General features: G+C 41.8%; 1 protein-coding gene across 2 annotated transcripts in view; it reads left to right on the top strand.

The window, feature by feature from the left end:
- Window positions 1–15,540, top strand: part of Heatr5a (HEAT repeat containing 5A) — a 90,396-nt gene extending 74,856 nt beyond the window's left edge. For both annotated transcript variants that reach the window (XM_051195820.1, XM_051195818.1), the window contains 4 exons: window positions 6,591–6,815; window positions 10,586–10,740; window positions 12,286–12,499; window positions 13,738–15,540. In XM_051195820.1, coding sequence (XP_051051777.1) covers window positions 6,591–6,815; window positions 10,586–10,740; window positions 12,286–12,499; window positions 13,738–14,042 — 899 coding nt within the window. In that variant the 3' untranslated portion in view covers window positions 14,043–15,540. The remainder of the gene's footprint in view (window positions 1–6,590; window positions 6,816–10,585; window positions 10,741–12,285; window positions 12,500–13,737) is intronic.
- The last annotated feature ends 1,348 nt before the right edge of the window (window positions 15,541–16,888 follow it).

The raw sequence follows: 16,888 nt of genomic DNA, 5'->3' as shown, positions 1-16,888 counted from the left end.
CCAGTAACAGGCTGTTTTCAGAACTATAGCTCAGTAGTAGAGCTTAAAGTCAGGAATAATGGTGATGCCTCTTGAAGTTCTTTTATTGTTTAGGGTTGTTTTGGCTATCCTGGCTCTTTTGTTTTTCCATATAAAGTTGATTATTATTATCCTTTCAATGTCAATGAAGAATTGTGGTGGGATTTTAATGGGGGATTGCATTGAGTCTGTACATTGCTTTTGGCAAGATTGCCATTTTTACTATGTTTACCCTACCTATCCAAGAGCGTTGGAGATCTTTCCATTTTCTGGTATCTTCTTTAATTTCTTTCTTTAGAGCCACAAAGTTCTTATTATATAGGCCTTTTACTTGTTTGGTAAGCCTTACACCAAGATACTTTATGTTGCTTGTGGCTATTGTAAAGGGTAATGTTTCTCTGATTTCTTTCTCTGTCTCTTTGTCGTCTGAAAAAAGTAGGGCTACTGAATTTTTTTTTTTTAGTTTATCTTGTATCCTGCTAGTTTGCTGAAGGTGTTTATCAGCTGTAGGAGTTCCCTGGTAGAGTTTATTGGGTCATTTTTGTAAACTATCATATCATCTGCAAATAGAGACAGTTTGACTTCTTCCTTTCCAATTTGGATCCCCTTGATCTCCTTTTGTTGTCTTATAGCATTAGCTTGAACTTCTAGTACGATATTGAAGAGATATGGAAAGAGAAGGCAGCCTTGTCTTGTTCCTGATTTTAGAGGAATCACCTTAAGCTTCTCTCCATTCAGTTTGATGTTGGCATTTGGTTTGCTGTATATTGCTCTTATTATGTTTAGGTATGTTCCTGTTATCCCTGACCTCTCCAAGACCTTTATCATGAAAGGGTGTTGAATTTTTCGAAGGCTTTTTCCGCATCTAGGGAGATAATCATATGGTTTTTCTTTTTCAGTTTGTTTATATGTTGGATCACGTTGATGGATTTTCGTATGTCAAACCATCCCTGCATTCCAGGGATGAAGCCTACTTGGTCATGGTGGATGATTTCTCTGATGTATTCTTGAATTCGGTTTGCCAGTATTTTATTGAGTATTTTTGCATCGATGTTCATCAGGGATATTGGTCTGTAGTTTTCTTTCTTAGTTGTGTCTTTGTGAGGCTTGGGTACCAAGGTTATTGTGACCTCATCAAAAGTGTTTGGCAATGAACCTTCTGTTTCTATCTTGTGGAACAGTTTGAGGAGTATTGGTATTAGTTCTTCCTTGAATGTCTGGTAGAATTCTGCATTGAATCCATCTGGCCCTGGACTTTTTTTGGTTGGAAGGCTTTCGATAACTGCTTCTATTTCATTGTGGGTTATAGGTCTATTTAAGTTGTTTGTCTGTTCTTGATTTAATTTTGGTAAGTGATAGTTATCCAGAAATTTGTCCATTTCCTTTGATTTTTCAATTTTTGTGGAATACAGATTTTCAAAGTATGACCTGAAAATTGTCTGGATTTCTTCTGTGTCTGTTGTTATGTTCCCCTTTTCATTTCTGATTTTGTTAATTTGCATGTTCTCTCTCTGCTTTTTCATTAATTTGGATAAAGGTTTGTCTATCTTGTTGATTTCCTCAAAAAACCAACTCTTCGTTGCATTGATTTTTTTTATTTTTTTTATTTTATTTTTTTTTTTTTTTTTGTATTGTTTTCCTGGTTTCTATTTTGTTGATTTCAGCCCTCAAGTTGATTATTTCCTGGCATCTACTCCTATGGGGTGAATTCACTTCTCTCTGTTCTAAGGCTTTCAGTTGCGCTATTAATTCTCTTATGTGACTATCCCCTGTTTTCTTCATATGGGCACTTAGTGCGATGAACTTCCCTCGTAGCACTGATTTTGTTATTTGCATGTTCTGTCTCTGCTTTTTTGTTAATTTGGATAAAGGTTTGTCTATCTTGTTGATTTTCTCAAAAAACCAACTCTTTGTTGCATTGATTTTTTTTTTTTTTTTTTTTTTTTTTGTTTTTGTTTTCCTGGTTTCTATTTTGTTGATTTCAGCCCTCAAGTTGATTATTTCCTGGCGTCTACTCCTGCGGTGTGAATTCGCTTCTCTCTGTTCTAAGGTTTTCAGTTGGGCTGTTAATTCTTTTATGTGACTATCCTCTGTTTTCTTCATATGGGCACTTAGTGCAATGAACTTCCCTCGTAGCACTGCTTTCAAGGTGTCCCATAAGTTCGGGTATGTTGTATCCTCATTCTCGTTGAATATTAGAAAGTCTTTAATTTCTTTCTTTATTTCTTCTTTGACCCAGGAGTGGTGCAATTGCACATTGTTAAGTTTCCATGAGTTTGCAGGTTTTCTGCTATTTGTGTTGTTGTTGAATTCCAATTTTAAAGCATGGTGGTCCGATAAGATACAGGGGACTATTCCTATTCTCTTGTATCTGTTGAGGTTTGTTATGTCTCCTAGTATGTGGTCGATTTTAGAGAAGGTTCCATGTGGAGCAGGGAAGAAGGTATATTCTTTTGTCTTTGGATGGAATGTTCTATAGATGTCTGTTAACCCCAGTTGAGACATAACTTCTGTTAATTCTTTTGTTTCTTTGTTGAGTTTCTGATTTGTGGTCCTGTCTAGTGTTGAGAGTGGTGTATTGAAGTCTCCCACTATAAGTGTGTGAGGTTTTATATGAGCTTTGAGTTTTAGTAGTGTTTCTTTTACGAATGTGGGTGACTTTGTATTAGGGGCATAGATGTTCAGAATTGAGACTTTGTGTTGATGGATTTCTCCTGAGATGAATATGAAATGACCGTCTTCATCTCTTTTCACTAATTTTGGTTTGAAGTCTAACTTGTTAGATATTAGGATAGCTACGCCTGCTTGCTTCTTATTTCCATTTGATTGGAAAACCTTTTCCCAACCCTTTACCCTGAGGTAATGTCTATCTTTGACGCTTAATGTGTTTCTTGTATGCAGCAGAAGGATAGATTCTGTCTTCGTATCCATTCTGTTAGCCTGTGTCTTTTTATAGGTGAGTTAAGACCATTAATGTTGAGGGTAAGGACCATTAATTGTTGATGCCTGTTTGATTTAGGTTTGTTGTTGGCAGTGGTATTGTGAATATATTAGTTCTGCTTTACCCTTGGTTTCTGGTGTAGTTGGATTATCTGTTGCCTACATTTTTGTGGGCGTAGTTACCTTCCTTGGGTTGGAGTTTTCCTTCCAATACTTTCTGTAGGGCTGGATTTATAGATACGTATTGGGAAAAATACGTCATTAAATATCTTGTTTTCTCCATCTATAGTGATTGAGAGTTTTGCTGGATATAGTAGCCTAGGCTGGCATCTGTGTTCTCTTAATACTTTTAGAACATCTATCCAGGACCTTTTGGCCTTGAGGGTTTCCATGGAGAAGTCAGGTGTAATTTTGATAGGTGTGCCTTTATATGTTACCTGTCCTTTTTCCTTCGCTGTTCTTAATATTCTTTCTTTATTCTGTATGCTAGGTGTTTTGATTATTATATGTTGAGGGGTCTTTTTTCTTTGGTCCAGCCTACTTGGGGTTCAGTGTGCTTCTTGTACTTTCATGGTCATGTCCTTCTTCAGATTTGGAAGGTTTTCCTTGATGATTTTGTTGAATATGTTTTCGTCACCTTTGAGCTGGGCTTCCTCACCTTCCTCTATGCCTATTATTCTTAGGTTTGGCCTTTTCATGGTGTCCCACATTTCCTGGATGTTTTGTGTTAAGGATTTATTGGATTTATGATTCTCTTTGGTCAATGAATCTATTTCTTCTAGTTTATCTTCTGCACCTGAGATTCTCTCTTCCATCTCTTGAATTCTGTTGGTTATACTTGTGTCTGTAGTTCCCGATTTTTTGCCCAGTTTTTCTATTTCCAGCATTCCTTCAGTTTGTGTTGCCTTTATTTTCTCTGTTTTAGTTTTCAAGTCTTGAACCATTTCCTTCACCTGCTTAATTGTTTTTTCTTGGCTTTCTGTACTTTCCTTAAGGAATTTGTTCATTTCTTCCACTTTTTTGTTTGTTTTTTCCTCTATTTCTTTAAGGGATTTTCTCACATCTTCTTTGAGGGCCTCTATCATTTTTATGATGGTAATTTTTAAGTCGTTCCCTTCTGCTTCCTCTGCTTTGTTGTTGTGTTCCGTTCTAGTTGGTGTAGATTCCCTAGATTCTGGTAGTGTCATGCTTGCCTTTCTGTTGTTAGGTGTTTTCTTGTATTGCCTTCTTCCCATAGCTTCTTCCAGTAGGTGTTGGTGGGGTCTCCCCTTCTCTCTATGGTACTTCCCCGGTGGGCTTATGTGGGTCAGAGATTCAATGTCTGTAGCTTTGTGTGGTCCAAGCTCTCTAGGAGGTCTCTCAGCAGACAGGGACCCAGGGATGGGGTCAGGGCTAAGGATCCAGTAGAAGATGCCAGCAGGAACTCACAGTGGTCCCGCAGAGATAGGCAGATATCTGGGAGGGGCCCAGGACTCCAGCAGAAGACTAGATGTTGGGTCAGAGACCAAGCAGGTGGAAATTACGGGTGGTCCCGCGTGGATAGTCAGGTCTCCTTTGTTCAGAGTTGCTCCGAGAAGTCTCTGAAGTAGGGTGGACTGTTGGCTCCACCCTCTGTCCCAGTGCTCAGCCAGAGTGGCAGGACACTGGGCAGGGTAGGGCACAGGGTAGGGGGGCAGGCTCACTGTGGGGATGGGTGGGGGTGTATCAGAGCTCCAAGGGTGCTCTCGATGGGGACAGGAGACAGGAGCAGCAGGATCAGGGGCCAACCCAGGGCCCCTGTGAGTCGGACTTCATGTTTTTTGAGACAGATACCTGACCATTGAGATATATGCCTGTCATCCCCACCCTCACCCCCCCCCACCCCAACCCCGTTTTGTTGAGGTTGTTTATTTCTTTGTTTTACTTACATTTTAAGACAGGATCTCGCTAACTTGCTTATGCTGGTCTTGAACTTTGTCTCCAACTTAGACTACAGAGATTCTGATACATCAGACTTAAGTAGCCTGTGCCCCCAAGCATGGCATCCATTTTAGCATTAAACTTACAATTGATTCCAACTCTTTAGTGGCTATGAAACTTTTTTTTTCTTTTTTGTTTGTTTATCCAAGACAAGGTTTCTCTGTGGTTTTGGAGCCTGTCCTGGAACTTCTCTGTAGATCAAGCTGACCTCGAACTCACAGAAATCCGTCTGCTTCTGCATCCTGGGTGCTGGGACTAAAGGCGTGCATGGCCACCACCTGGCAGCCTCAGCAAATTTTATAAAGGAAAACATTTAATTGAGGTGACTTGCTTACAGTTCCGAGGTTTGGCCCATTATCATCATGACAATGTGCAGGCAGACTTGGTGCTGGAGAAGGAGCCCAGAGTTCCAAATCTTTATCTGCAGACAGCAGAAGCACCTGTGTGCCACACTGGGTGTAGCCTGAGTACAGGAGATCTCAAAGCCCACCCCCACAGTGACACACTTCCTCCAACAAGGTCACATCTCCTAATAGTGCCACTCCCTATGAGCTTATGGGGGCCAAATACAGTCAAACTACCACAATCCCCAAAACAAAAGATATTGTAAAAATATTTTAAATAAATGGAATAGTGGTGAACCTACATAACATTGTGAATATGCATAGAGCTACTGGATTGTATACCTCAAAATGTAAAGATAGGCATAGAGATGCACACCTGTAATACCAGCACTCCAAATCTGAATCAACAGTTCAAACCCAGCCTGGATATACAGTGATGTCTGTCTCAAAAACAATTGAAAAGAAACAAACTAGAACAAATAAGATTGGAAAAGCTTGGCTGTGATGCACGCCTTTACTCGGGAGACAGAAGCAGGAGGATCTCTGTGAGTTCTAGGATAGTCAGGGCTACACATGGAAACCTTGTCTTGGGGTGGGGGATGAAAATGGATAGATCATGTGAGAAGTTTAATACTAAAGTGATGCAACCAAAATAACATTTCCTGTTATAACTACCAGAATTTGATCCAACTATAAAAATCTTAATTGATGGGGAGATGGTAAATGGATTGCCTTGAAAGCTTAAGGACTTGCGTTAGATTCCAAGAAGCACATTAAAAAGATCTGAGCGTGTTCACACACAGTTGTAGTCCCAGTACTAGGGAAGACTGACTAACCAGTGTGGGCCTAGGGGAAACCCTTGGGCTAATGACACTCTTTGTTGTTGTTGTTGAGTTACTGAATTCTCTCAATAGTTATAATTTATGGGAAATGCTCTAGGGTGTTTTCTGAGGGTGGTGTTTTGGAGAGGATGAGTTGGTGCTGAAGAATGAACCCACAGCACGTGGGCAATGGTACAGAAGAGATGTGCTCTGAGCCCAGAGAAACACAGCAAACACTGGAAGCCTCAAACACTGCTTTCCTCCTTAACAACTTAACTTCTTTTTTTCTAGCTGCATTTATTTTATTTTATGTGTATAGGTGTTTTGCCAGAACATATGTGTGTATGACGTGTACATTCCTGGTTCTCACAGATGTCAAAAGAGGGCATTGTCTCAGGTCTTCTGCAAGAGCAGTAAGTGCTCTTAGCTGATGAGCCATCTCTCCAGCCCTGCTTGAGAACTTTAGAAAACATGCCTGCTGAAATGCAGTTTTACTTTTATCTTGTAGGAAGCATCTCAATTCTCCCTACCATATTGTACCTTGCAATTGGAGTCCTCAGAGAAACTGCTGTGAAGTTACCTGGGGGCCAGTTGTCCTCAACAGTCACGGCCTCCTTGCAAGCTTTGAAAGGAATCTTAACTTCCCCAATGGCCCGAGCAGAAAAGAGCCACGAAGCTTGGACCAGCCTCCTCCAGAATGCTCTAGCAACTGTGCTTGACTGTTGGAGTCCAGGTCAGCAAGACTGTTAGCAGGTTTTAAAGGGAGAGGCATGGCCTTTGTTTTTAGGATAAGCTATTCCGTTGATCATATTGGTAGCCTCACCTAGAAGAGAACGAATTGTGGATCCAGTGGATATGTAAGGTGTTCAGATAGACCTTACGAACCCCTTTCCTTGTGCTCTTTACAATTGGCATGATTCACTCTATTTGAGTTTGCACTGCAAGAGGACCCAAATCATGATGAGAAGAAAGTCGGAAGAGTTCCATCACACAAGCCTAAGAAAAGAAAGGTGGTGCACGCCTTTAGTCTTAGCACTCAGGAGGCAGAGGCAGGTGGAGCTCTGAGTTCAGAGGGCAGCCTAGTCTACAAAGCAAGTTCCAGAAGAGCCAGGGCAGTTACACAGAGAAACCCTGTCTCAAAAAAACAAAAGGAAAAAAAATTAAAAAGAGGCATAGTAGATTGTCAAGCAGGGTGTGCTTTGGTCCAGATGAGAACTAAAGACAGATGGACTCCTCCTGGACAGACAGACCTTGGCAAGAAGTACAGATAGGGTCAACATATTGTTGTTTTCACAGAGACACCCAGAATCATGCTGTGTACCCAGGATTGCTTTGAGGTCAACATCACCCTAGTCCCTAGTGCTAGCATTACAAGTCCATGCCATCACCAGGCAAGGTTTTATTTTCAGAGGGAAGTGGAAAACGGGCAGAGTCGGGATTAGAGCAGCAGGATGGAATAAAGTACAGCACAATTTGAATAAATTTACAGTTATCCTCTGCCAACATCAGGGAGGAAGAGGAGGTAAAGATAGAGAAGTATTAGTTTTTATGTTGTCCATCATAACAAACTTCCCTTTCTTCACGATACACAATATGTTTGGTCTCGGTTGTGAATCAAGCCAGGACTTGCCTGTTAGACCAATTACTAACATACATTAATAGGAGCTGATCATAAACGAACAGTAAATGTTCGCAGGTCACCTCCCAGCTGGACCTGATGCTGGTGTCATCCCAACATTTGGCAGTAGAAGCAGGAAAATCAGGAGTTCAAGGCTATCCTTTGTTACATAATGAGTTCAGGGCCAGCCTGTCTCAGACCCTGTCTCAGAAAGACAGACAAAAGAACCTAGTGGCATAAAAGAGGAAAACATTTATTACCTGTTAGTCTCTGAGGCCCAGGACTTGGCCTGTCATGAAGTTAGTACTAGGACACTGGCCGGGCTACAGCTAGTGGATTGGATTCCAAGATGACTCAGTCAGACAGCTGTTGGCAAGGGGCTATTCTTTACTGTTTTACTGCTTGGGCCTCAAGAGAGGCCTACTGCTTATGCACACTTTTCATCCATCCACAATAAATACAGGGGCAGTTAAGGAGATTAGGAGAAATGGGGAGAGAGGAAAGTATTTGTACTGAACTAACTAGCTGAGTGTGCTGCAGATAACTTTGCTGGAGAGGAAGCAGAAGAAGCCTCCTGGAACTATTGTATTTTCTGGACTGTCCACTTTCCAGACTTCAGGTGTGCTGGACAAATGACCTCATTTCCATTTCTTATACATACGGTGCTGCTGGCTGGTACAGGGCACTTAGGCACTGCTGTGTGGTTTGCTTTGTTACCTGTGTGCCAACTGTCACTTATTCGGAGTCACTCTAGGGTATTTTATGTGGTTTTAGCTTTTTATTTGTGAGGTAAGGTCTCATGTAGCCCAGTCTGAGGTTGAATTCTCTTGCAGAGGCTCCTGCCCCAGCCTCCCAAGTGCTAAGCTTGTAGATAGACTTGAGCCACCACATTCCTCCTTTCTATAGTTTTGTTGTTTCGTTTGGTTTTTCAAAACAGGTTTTCTTTGTGTTCTAGAACTAGTTCTGTGGACCGGGCTGACCCCAAACTCACTGAGACAGAACCTACAGGGCTTGTCTTTTTTTTTTTTTTTGGTACGTTTTTATAGTCATGGACCTTGTTACTAACTAAACATAAATTCTTTATTTGATTCCCACTTAATAATGAAGTTGTGTTCTCATTACCTAAGAGGGCTGGCTGGCACATGGGTTTTAAGTATTTACTGATGCTACTGTTCATGCATGTCATTTATTTATAAGTAATAACCATCTAGTGGGCTGGGTATGTACTCAGCTGATGGAGTATTGTCTGACATGCACAAAGCCCTGGATTCTGTCCCAGTACTGTGTACACTTGGCATGGTGGCTCAGCCTGTAAGCCCAGCACTCGGGAGCTGCAGGGGAGGAAACAGCAGCAGCAGCCACATTAACAAGTTGGAGGCCAGACTAGCTATTTGAGACACTGTTTCCTTATTTTGTTGTTGTTGTTGTTTTGATTCATATCACTTGATCTTAGCCAGAAGCCCAAGGTGGGAGGGGGACTTAGTAAGTTGAGTTTGTTTGCCACCTTTCCTTTTTAAAATAATCCATAGCTGCTTTATTACAAATATTTAATTAGAATATCACTTTGGAAAATGAAGGTAACTTATTCTAATAGAAAATGGTTCCTGTATATAATCCTAATCCAAACACCAGGAAATTGGACAAGAAGACCACTGAAAATTTGAACCCAGTATGGTCTGTGTAGTGAGGTCCAGGCCAGCCAGGGTTTCAGAGTGCAACCATGTCTCAGAAAAATAAACTTAAAAAAGTAGGCCACAGATGTACCCTAGTAGGCCAGCATGCATGGAGACCTGGGTTCTGTCCCAAGAACATATAAACTAGGTCTGGCGTTATACACTTATAATCCCAGCATTTGGAAAATGGAGGCAAAAACATCAAAATTTCACGCCTTTAATCCCAGCACTCAGGAGGCAAAGGCAGGCAGGTCTCTGAGTTCAGTGCTAGCCTGGTCTACAGAGCTAGTTCTAGGGCAGCCAGAGCTACACAGAGAAACCAGGTCTTGAAAAAACAAACAAACAAAAATTCAGGGTCATCCTCAGCTACATAGCAAGTTGAAGCCAGCTTATGCTGCAGAAGACCCTGCCTCAATAAAAAAAAAAAAAAAAGAAGAAGAAGAAGAAAAATTCATTGAAACCAAGGTATGACCTCCACACTCTTTCAGGCGTTTCTCTACAGTTGAGAAGTAGATATGTAGACGGAGTGCTAAGATATTTACCTGGCACCAATGTTAACAAAATCCGAAGTGAAAATAGCAGAACAGTGGTGAAAGCCCTTCCATTGCACCTAATGCAGTGACACAGACTGTGCACAGTCATAGTGTGCACCACTATCCCAGCTAGGCAGGAAGAGTAGCAGGAAGGTCTACTGAGGCCAAGAGTTCAAAGACCTGCATAGTCTGTCTGTCTCAAAAACAAAACAAAAAAAAAAAATCACAACTTAAAGAGCTAATACATGTGAAAGCCACAAGTACTATGTATCCTAACTTACATGTCCAAAGTCAGGCAGTCTCAAATGTGTTAGTCCACCCTGCTACACACACCTGAGAGGCTGAAACCAGGAGCCTTGCATGTGCCAGGAAGTCCTCTATCAGAGCTGCATCCCCAGCCCTCAGGGGAGTCTGTTTATTTGTTTTTCTGAGACAGCTTTCTCTGTAGCTTTGGAGCCTGTCCTGGGACTTGCTCTATAGACCAGGCTGGCCTCGAACTCACAGACAGCCGCCTGCCTCTGCCTCCTGAGTGCTATGATTAAAGGCGTGCACCACTGCTGCCTCCTCAGGGATTCTTAGAGTCTGGGGAAGAAGGAAAAAAAGTCAGTAACCAAACTACTGAGCTTTGCACAGAGACGCACCAGTAGATGCGACCCTTCTAACACTCATTTCTCTTCAGTTGACAGAGCACATCAAGAACTTGATGACGTCAGTCTGCTTACTGCCATCACGGTGTTTATTTTGTCTACCAGTCCAGAAGTGACGACTGTCCCCTGCCTTCAGAAGCGCTGCATTGAGAAATTTAAGGCTGCCCTGGAGAGCAAAGACCCTGTGGTAAATGTCTTTTAGTAGAGTCTGTTTAGACTTGCAAACTTTGTCTTTATGGTTGTCGAACATATACTGTGCTTGGTGATTTTGCTTGTTCCTACAAAAAGTATCCAGGGACTGGGTTTGTGGTTCAGTATGTATAGTGCATGCCTAGCATCCCCAGGCCCTGGGTTTGATCCCCAGCACTGTATAAATCTAGCATGGTAGTGTAGGCATGGAATCCCAGCACTAGGGGCTAGCGACAAATATCAGAAGTGAGTTTAAGGTCAACGTAAGCTACATGAGACTGTCTCAAAAGAAAGAAAAAGAAAGCTAGGCAATAGGGATACACACCTTTAATCCCAGCACTCAGGAGGCGAAGGCAGGTAGATCTCCGTGAGTTCAAAGCCAGCCTGGTCTACAAAGCAAGTTACAGGACAGCCAGGGCTACAAGGAGAAACCCTATCTCTAAAAAACTAAACAAAAACAAAGGAATTGGTATAACAGTGGTGACTATACCTGTAACCCCAACACTGAGAATGCAGAGATGGAAGAAATGCACACAGGTCAAGTCAGGATCATCTCAATAGGGTGTTTCAGGCCAACCAGGACTAAGGAGTGAAAACTGTCAGAAAGCAAGGAGAGGTGGCCTCGCAGTTTACAGCCATTTGTAACTCCAGCTCCCAGAGATCTGAGGCCTCCTTCTGGCCCCCCTGCATACTAAACACACAGAAGCACACACATCCACATAATTAAAGACAACGTTGTTCATATGTCTATATAGCACAAGGGGTTTTTATGATCATTTGTAGATTGTCTTTAAAGAAAGAAATAAGGAATGATAGATTGGATTAGATTAAATGTTTGTTTTATCGTGTGTTGCAAAATTAGTTTGGAGCCCATACTCAGAAACATTTCCAAAGATATAGGAACCAAATTTTCTCAGGGGAAAAAAAATAATAATACTGGTGCTTAAGATACTAATTCAATCTAAAGAGGTGACGAGTGGACGAGATGTGTAGTCGTTGTCCTTTATCCCTCTGTCTAGTTTGTCAGCGGCCACCTGCTCAAGTTGTGTAGCAGGCTCCAAGTGGTGACTGACAAGCAATGACACCTTTAGACCATGTCATGTGGACATCAAATGTGTAGAATTTTGATACAAAACATTTTCTGAAAACAAAAAATTAAGTTCAAATTTGTCTCTGTTTTGTTGGTTTGTTTGGGTTGTTTGTGGGCAGGGGTTGTTTTTTAGTGTTGTTGCTAGTTTTACACATTATAGAGGGACCCAAGAGAAGGTTTTAACTCAAAAAAAAAAAAGTTTGCAGGAACATTTGTTCTTGTGTTTCTTTGTTCTAGGGGCTTTTTAAATTTACAGTTTAAGCCGGCATTAGTGGTGCACACCTTTTTTAGTCCCAGCACTCGGGAGACAGAGGCAGGCGGATCGCCATGAGTTTGAGACCAGCCTGGTCTACAAGAGCTAGTTCCAGGACAGCCTCCAAAGCTACACAGAGAAACTGTCTCAAAAAGCCAGGAAAAAAAAATTTACAATTCATTCTTGTCTTGCCCCATTAGGTACAAATGAAAACCTACCAGCTCCTACATTCCATTTTTCAGTATCCAAATCCAGCCATTTCCTACCCGTACATTTACTCTCTAGCATCTTCCATTGTGGAGAAGCTGCAGGAAATAGACAAGAGAAAACCTGAAGACACTGCCGAGCTGCAGATCTTTCAAGAAGGAATAAAAGTCTTGGGAGCTTTGGTCACCATTGCTGAGGAACAGCACCGTGAGTGTCAGCGCCTAGTGCTTGCTCTCTCCCCAGTGTCCATAATCACACCGTGTCTCCATCACTTTCGAGCGCCTGGGGCAGCGGGATCTCTTAGGGTTTGTCAGAGCGCTGCCTCAAAAACAATAGACAAACAAAAAAGATCACCAGGTATGGTGGCACACTTCCGTAATTCCAGCACTTTTGAAGTGGAGACAAGAAAACCACCATGAATTTGAGGCCCATTTGGGCTACAGGGTGAGCCTGTCTTAAAAAAGAAAAAGACAGGGAAATCTCATGGGACCCAAGCCTAGATGAAGAACTACAAGCAATTAATAACTGCTGAGTACACTTGGTCTTCCCTAGAGATGAGCCCCCTAATTGGTTATCCAAAAGCAAGTGGTCAGCCCTAATAATCATAAACGTATTAGCAACATTAAATCCACTCAGCAGGTTGTGCCTATGTAATATTTTTGTATGTACATGCTCACACAGAACAATTAAAAAAAAAGAGGTCATGAATTTGAAAGAGTTGGGGACATGGGAGGGGCTAAGAAGAGGAGGGAGAAATGATGTGAATATAGGAGACATATATAAAATGGTTTAATTTTTTAAAAAGCGAGCTGGAGAACTAGTTCAGTCAATAAAGTTCTTGCCTTGCCAGAACTTTATTCAGTCATCAGAACCCAGTAATCCCAGCACTCAGGAGATGGTTCAAAAGGAAGGATAGGAAGTTTTCACATTATCCTGCATGAATTTGGAGCCAGGCTAGTCCTAAGAAAAGAAAAGGCTAGGGACTGGAGAGATGGCTCAGAGGTAGAGGTTATGACTGCTCTTTCAGAGCAGAGTTCAAGTCCCAGCAATCACATAGTAACTCACAATCATCTGTAATGAGATCTGGTGCCCTCTTCTGGTGTGCAAGCATTTGTGGAGGTATAGTGCCATATACATAATTAATTAATAAATCGAGAGAGAAAAAGATGAAAAGGTTGGGTGCTATGTTGGTGATAATTTGCTTGTAATCCCAGTGGCAAAGAGTCAGAAACAGTGTATTCATAGGGTTTCCTGGCCAGCCTAGCCTACATGGTGAGCTCTGGCCTCCACCTGGATTCCTGCATGTGTTCAAAACATACGTGCATACACTCACACACGGGCATGAACACAGTAAGCAGGTATGATGATGATCCTAGATATAAGTGAAGAGTTTACTTGAATGAAGCTCACTAACCTCCCTGAACTGTGCCCTTTCTCACCCGCAGGCTCTCAGCTGGTGGCTTGCCTTCTGCCCATCCTCATTTCCTTCCTTTTGGAGGAGAATGCTCTGGGATCAGCAACCTCAGTTATGAGAAGTCTGCATGACTTTGCTTTGCAAAATCTCATGCAGATCGGGCCAAGGTATTCCTCAGTGTTTAGGAACGTCATGGCTTCCTCCCCAGCCCTGAAAGCCCGGCTAGAGGCTGCTGTGAAAGGCAATCAGGAAAGTGTCCGAGCGGAGCCACCTTCCAAACATGCCAAGAACCTGGGCAGGAACTCAAGCATCCAGTTAAAGACGAATTTCCTGTGACACTGCTCTTCTGGAACACTGAGCACCATAATGTAACACCTGATTGTCTCCTTGCTTTGGGGACAAAAGTGAAACTTGAGACACAAGTGTGCTTGGAGATCCAGTTGATTGCTCTAATTTCAGGAGTGATTGAGACTTAACATTCTTGCTTATTTTGGTTTGGTTTTGTTTCCATTGACTAAGATCATGCAACTGCCAGATTTCTTGCCGGGCATTTCAAGAAAGTGCCAAAGATCCCAATTTACTAAGTAATCCACTGTTTTGAGAATGGAGGGATTATCTGTAAGGGTCTGCACATTTGACTCTGGCAGACGTCAGTGTACTATAAAGTATCAGCACTCACCCCCACATCCCAGTTGCTAATGTAAATCCTGCCATATTCAGTAGTAGCATTAAACTTCATGCATTTCTCAAGCAACATAAATGATTAGAGCTGGGAAGGGTAACTGAAGAAACTGAGGCAGAGTGGTCACCAAAGTTCTACACCAGCCTGGTCTACATAGAAAATTCCAGAGCATCTGGTACTACACAATAAGACTTCTGTCAAAAAACAAATTAGTTAGCAAACAAGCTAAGCAATATTAATAATGCCAACAGTAAGTAAATGATTGGAATGCTATTTAAGAACCAGATCTAGCCAGGCAGTTGGTGGTGCATGCCTTTAATCCCAGTACTCGGGAAGCAGAAGCAGGTAGATCTCAGTGAGTTCAAGGCAAGCCTGGTCTACAGAGCAAGTTCTAGGACAGCTAGGGCTGTTACACAGAGAAACCTTGTCTTGAAAAACCAAAAAGAAACAAGAACCAGACCTCGAATTACCCAGCATACACTAGGACAGACTGCTTCAGCCTCACTATACAGCTTGAGGCTGTGGCCTCTTGTACAGTACATCATGACTGTGTCCTTTAAGTGACTATTGCTGAGTGCACAGAGTGCTTTTATATAGAATAGACCATCTCCAACCTTCTATTCCTCAGATGGATTTTCTGTTACCTCTATTCCATTTTGTTGTTTTTATTTGTGGAAATCATTCATCTTGAGAGCTTCATGTAGATCCGTGTCTGTATCGATGTGGGATTGTATGAATGCCAGATTTAGTACAACAGATTTAGAACTTCGGTGAATACAAATATGTTTTTTTAACACAGAATGTATTTTAATATAAAAAATATAATGACAAAGTCATATTGGTTGGAAACTATTTTTGGCTGTGTTCATGATCACTGTCTTCCCCCCACACACACACACTTCAGTACTATACTGTGTGAATAGAGCACTATGTCAAAGCAATGCCGCTTCCTATCCTAATTTACACACTGCAGGGATAGAGGCATGTTCAGAATTGAGAAGGACTGATTAGAGCAGGAACCACGTGATGGACTCTATTTTATTATGTTTGTATGTAAATACTCTTGTAAAGCTTTCAGATTGGAAAACATTTGACAAACTAACACTACAATCAACTTTTCTATATTACACAAATAAAGCTAATTTTCTTTAATGTCCTTGTATCTTGAATTATTTCATCGAGGAAATGTAGCCAGTTTTTCTCACCGATCTGCACCAGTCCCCCTTAACTTGGCTTTGGTTCTCTGAGCATCCTCTAGAGTGGTTTAGCATGTCTTTCTGTAGAGTTTGAGTGTTTCACTGTTCTTCTCATCTGAAATGCCCTCCCTCTCCCCAGTTCTTTCTGAGCCTGTGGATTCCATCTCCTTTTGGGCCTGGACTAAGTGTTGATAACATGTTGTACCACCAAATTTAATTTCTGCCTCATTCATTTGTGTTGCTGTAGAGTTACTACTACAGTGTAGTGCCTAACATGTTCTTCAGTCCACTGTATTGCCAGCTTACTTCCCTTTTAGATGGCTCCCTCAAAGTGAGAGTTTGTGTCCAATAGCCTTGCCTCTATGCCTTCAACTACAGGCATCATTCTGAGTGATGAGTGACCACTAACAGCAGCCAAGTTGCTCTGGTGTGAGCCAGAGTGTACCTCTTTACCAAGCAAAACTCAGCCCTGGTGCGCTCTGGATATAATCTACTAGTTGACTATTAGAAGCTGTCTTAGTGATTGTTCACTTGCCGTAAAGAGACACCATGAGCAAGGCAACTCTTATCAAAGAGCATTAAACTGGGGGCTTGTCCATTAGTTAGTCCATTAATTAACCTCTTGGCATGAATCGGATAAGCATGGACTGGAGCAGTGCCTGCCAGATCTCCAGGCAGCAGCAAGCAAAAAGACTCAAAACCTACCTCCCAGTGACACCACCAACAAGGCCACATTTAATCCTTCCAAACAACTCATCTACTGGGGACTTCAGTGAGCCTGGGGGGGGTGTTATAGGGGCTTTTATTGTTTTATCCATTTTTAATTGCTTCATTTGGTTGTTAATATTGATCAAAGAACTCAACGTAAATCCAGCCACACTGAACCTCTTAGAAGAGAAAGTGGGAGGTACTCTTGAACAAACTGGTACAGATACAGAAGACCACTTCTTGAACATAACTCCAATAGGACAGACACTGAGATCAACAATAAATGGGACCTCCTCAAACTGAAAAGCTTCTGTAAGGCAAAGGACACAGTTCACAAAACCAAATAGTAGCCCACAGACTGGGAAAAGATCTTCCAAAACACGCCAAGAACTTAAGAAAATAGTCACCAAAACACCAAATAGCCCTATTAAAAAATGGGGTACAGAACTGAATAGAAAACTCTCAATGGAGGAAATCAAAAAGACTGAAAGACACTTAAGAAAGTGCTCAACATCCTTAGCTATCAGGGAAATGCAAATCAAAATAACTCTGAGATACCATCTTACTCCTGCCAGAATGGCTAAAATTAGAAACAC

This window comes from Phodopus roborovskii, unplaced genomic scaffold, assembly GCF_943737965.1.
Source record: "Phodopus roborovskii unplaced genomic scaffold, PHOROB, whole genome shotgun sequence".
Classification (NCBI taxonomy): Eukaryota; Metazoa; Chordata; class Mammalia; order Rodentia; family Cricetidae; genus Phodopus; species Phodopus roborovskii.
This window is presented reverse-complemented; position numbering and strand designations above follow the sequence as displayed.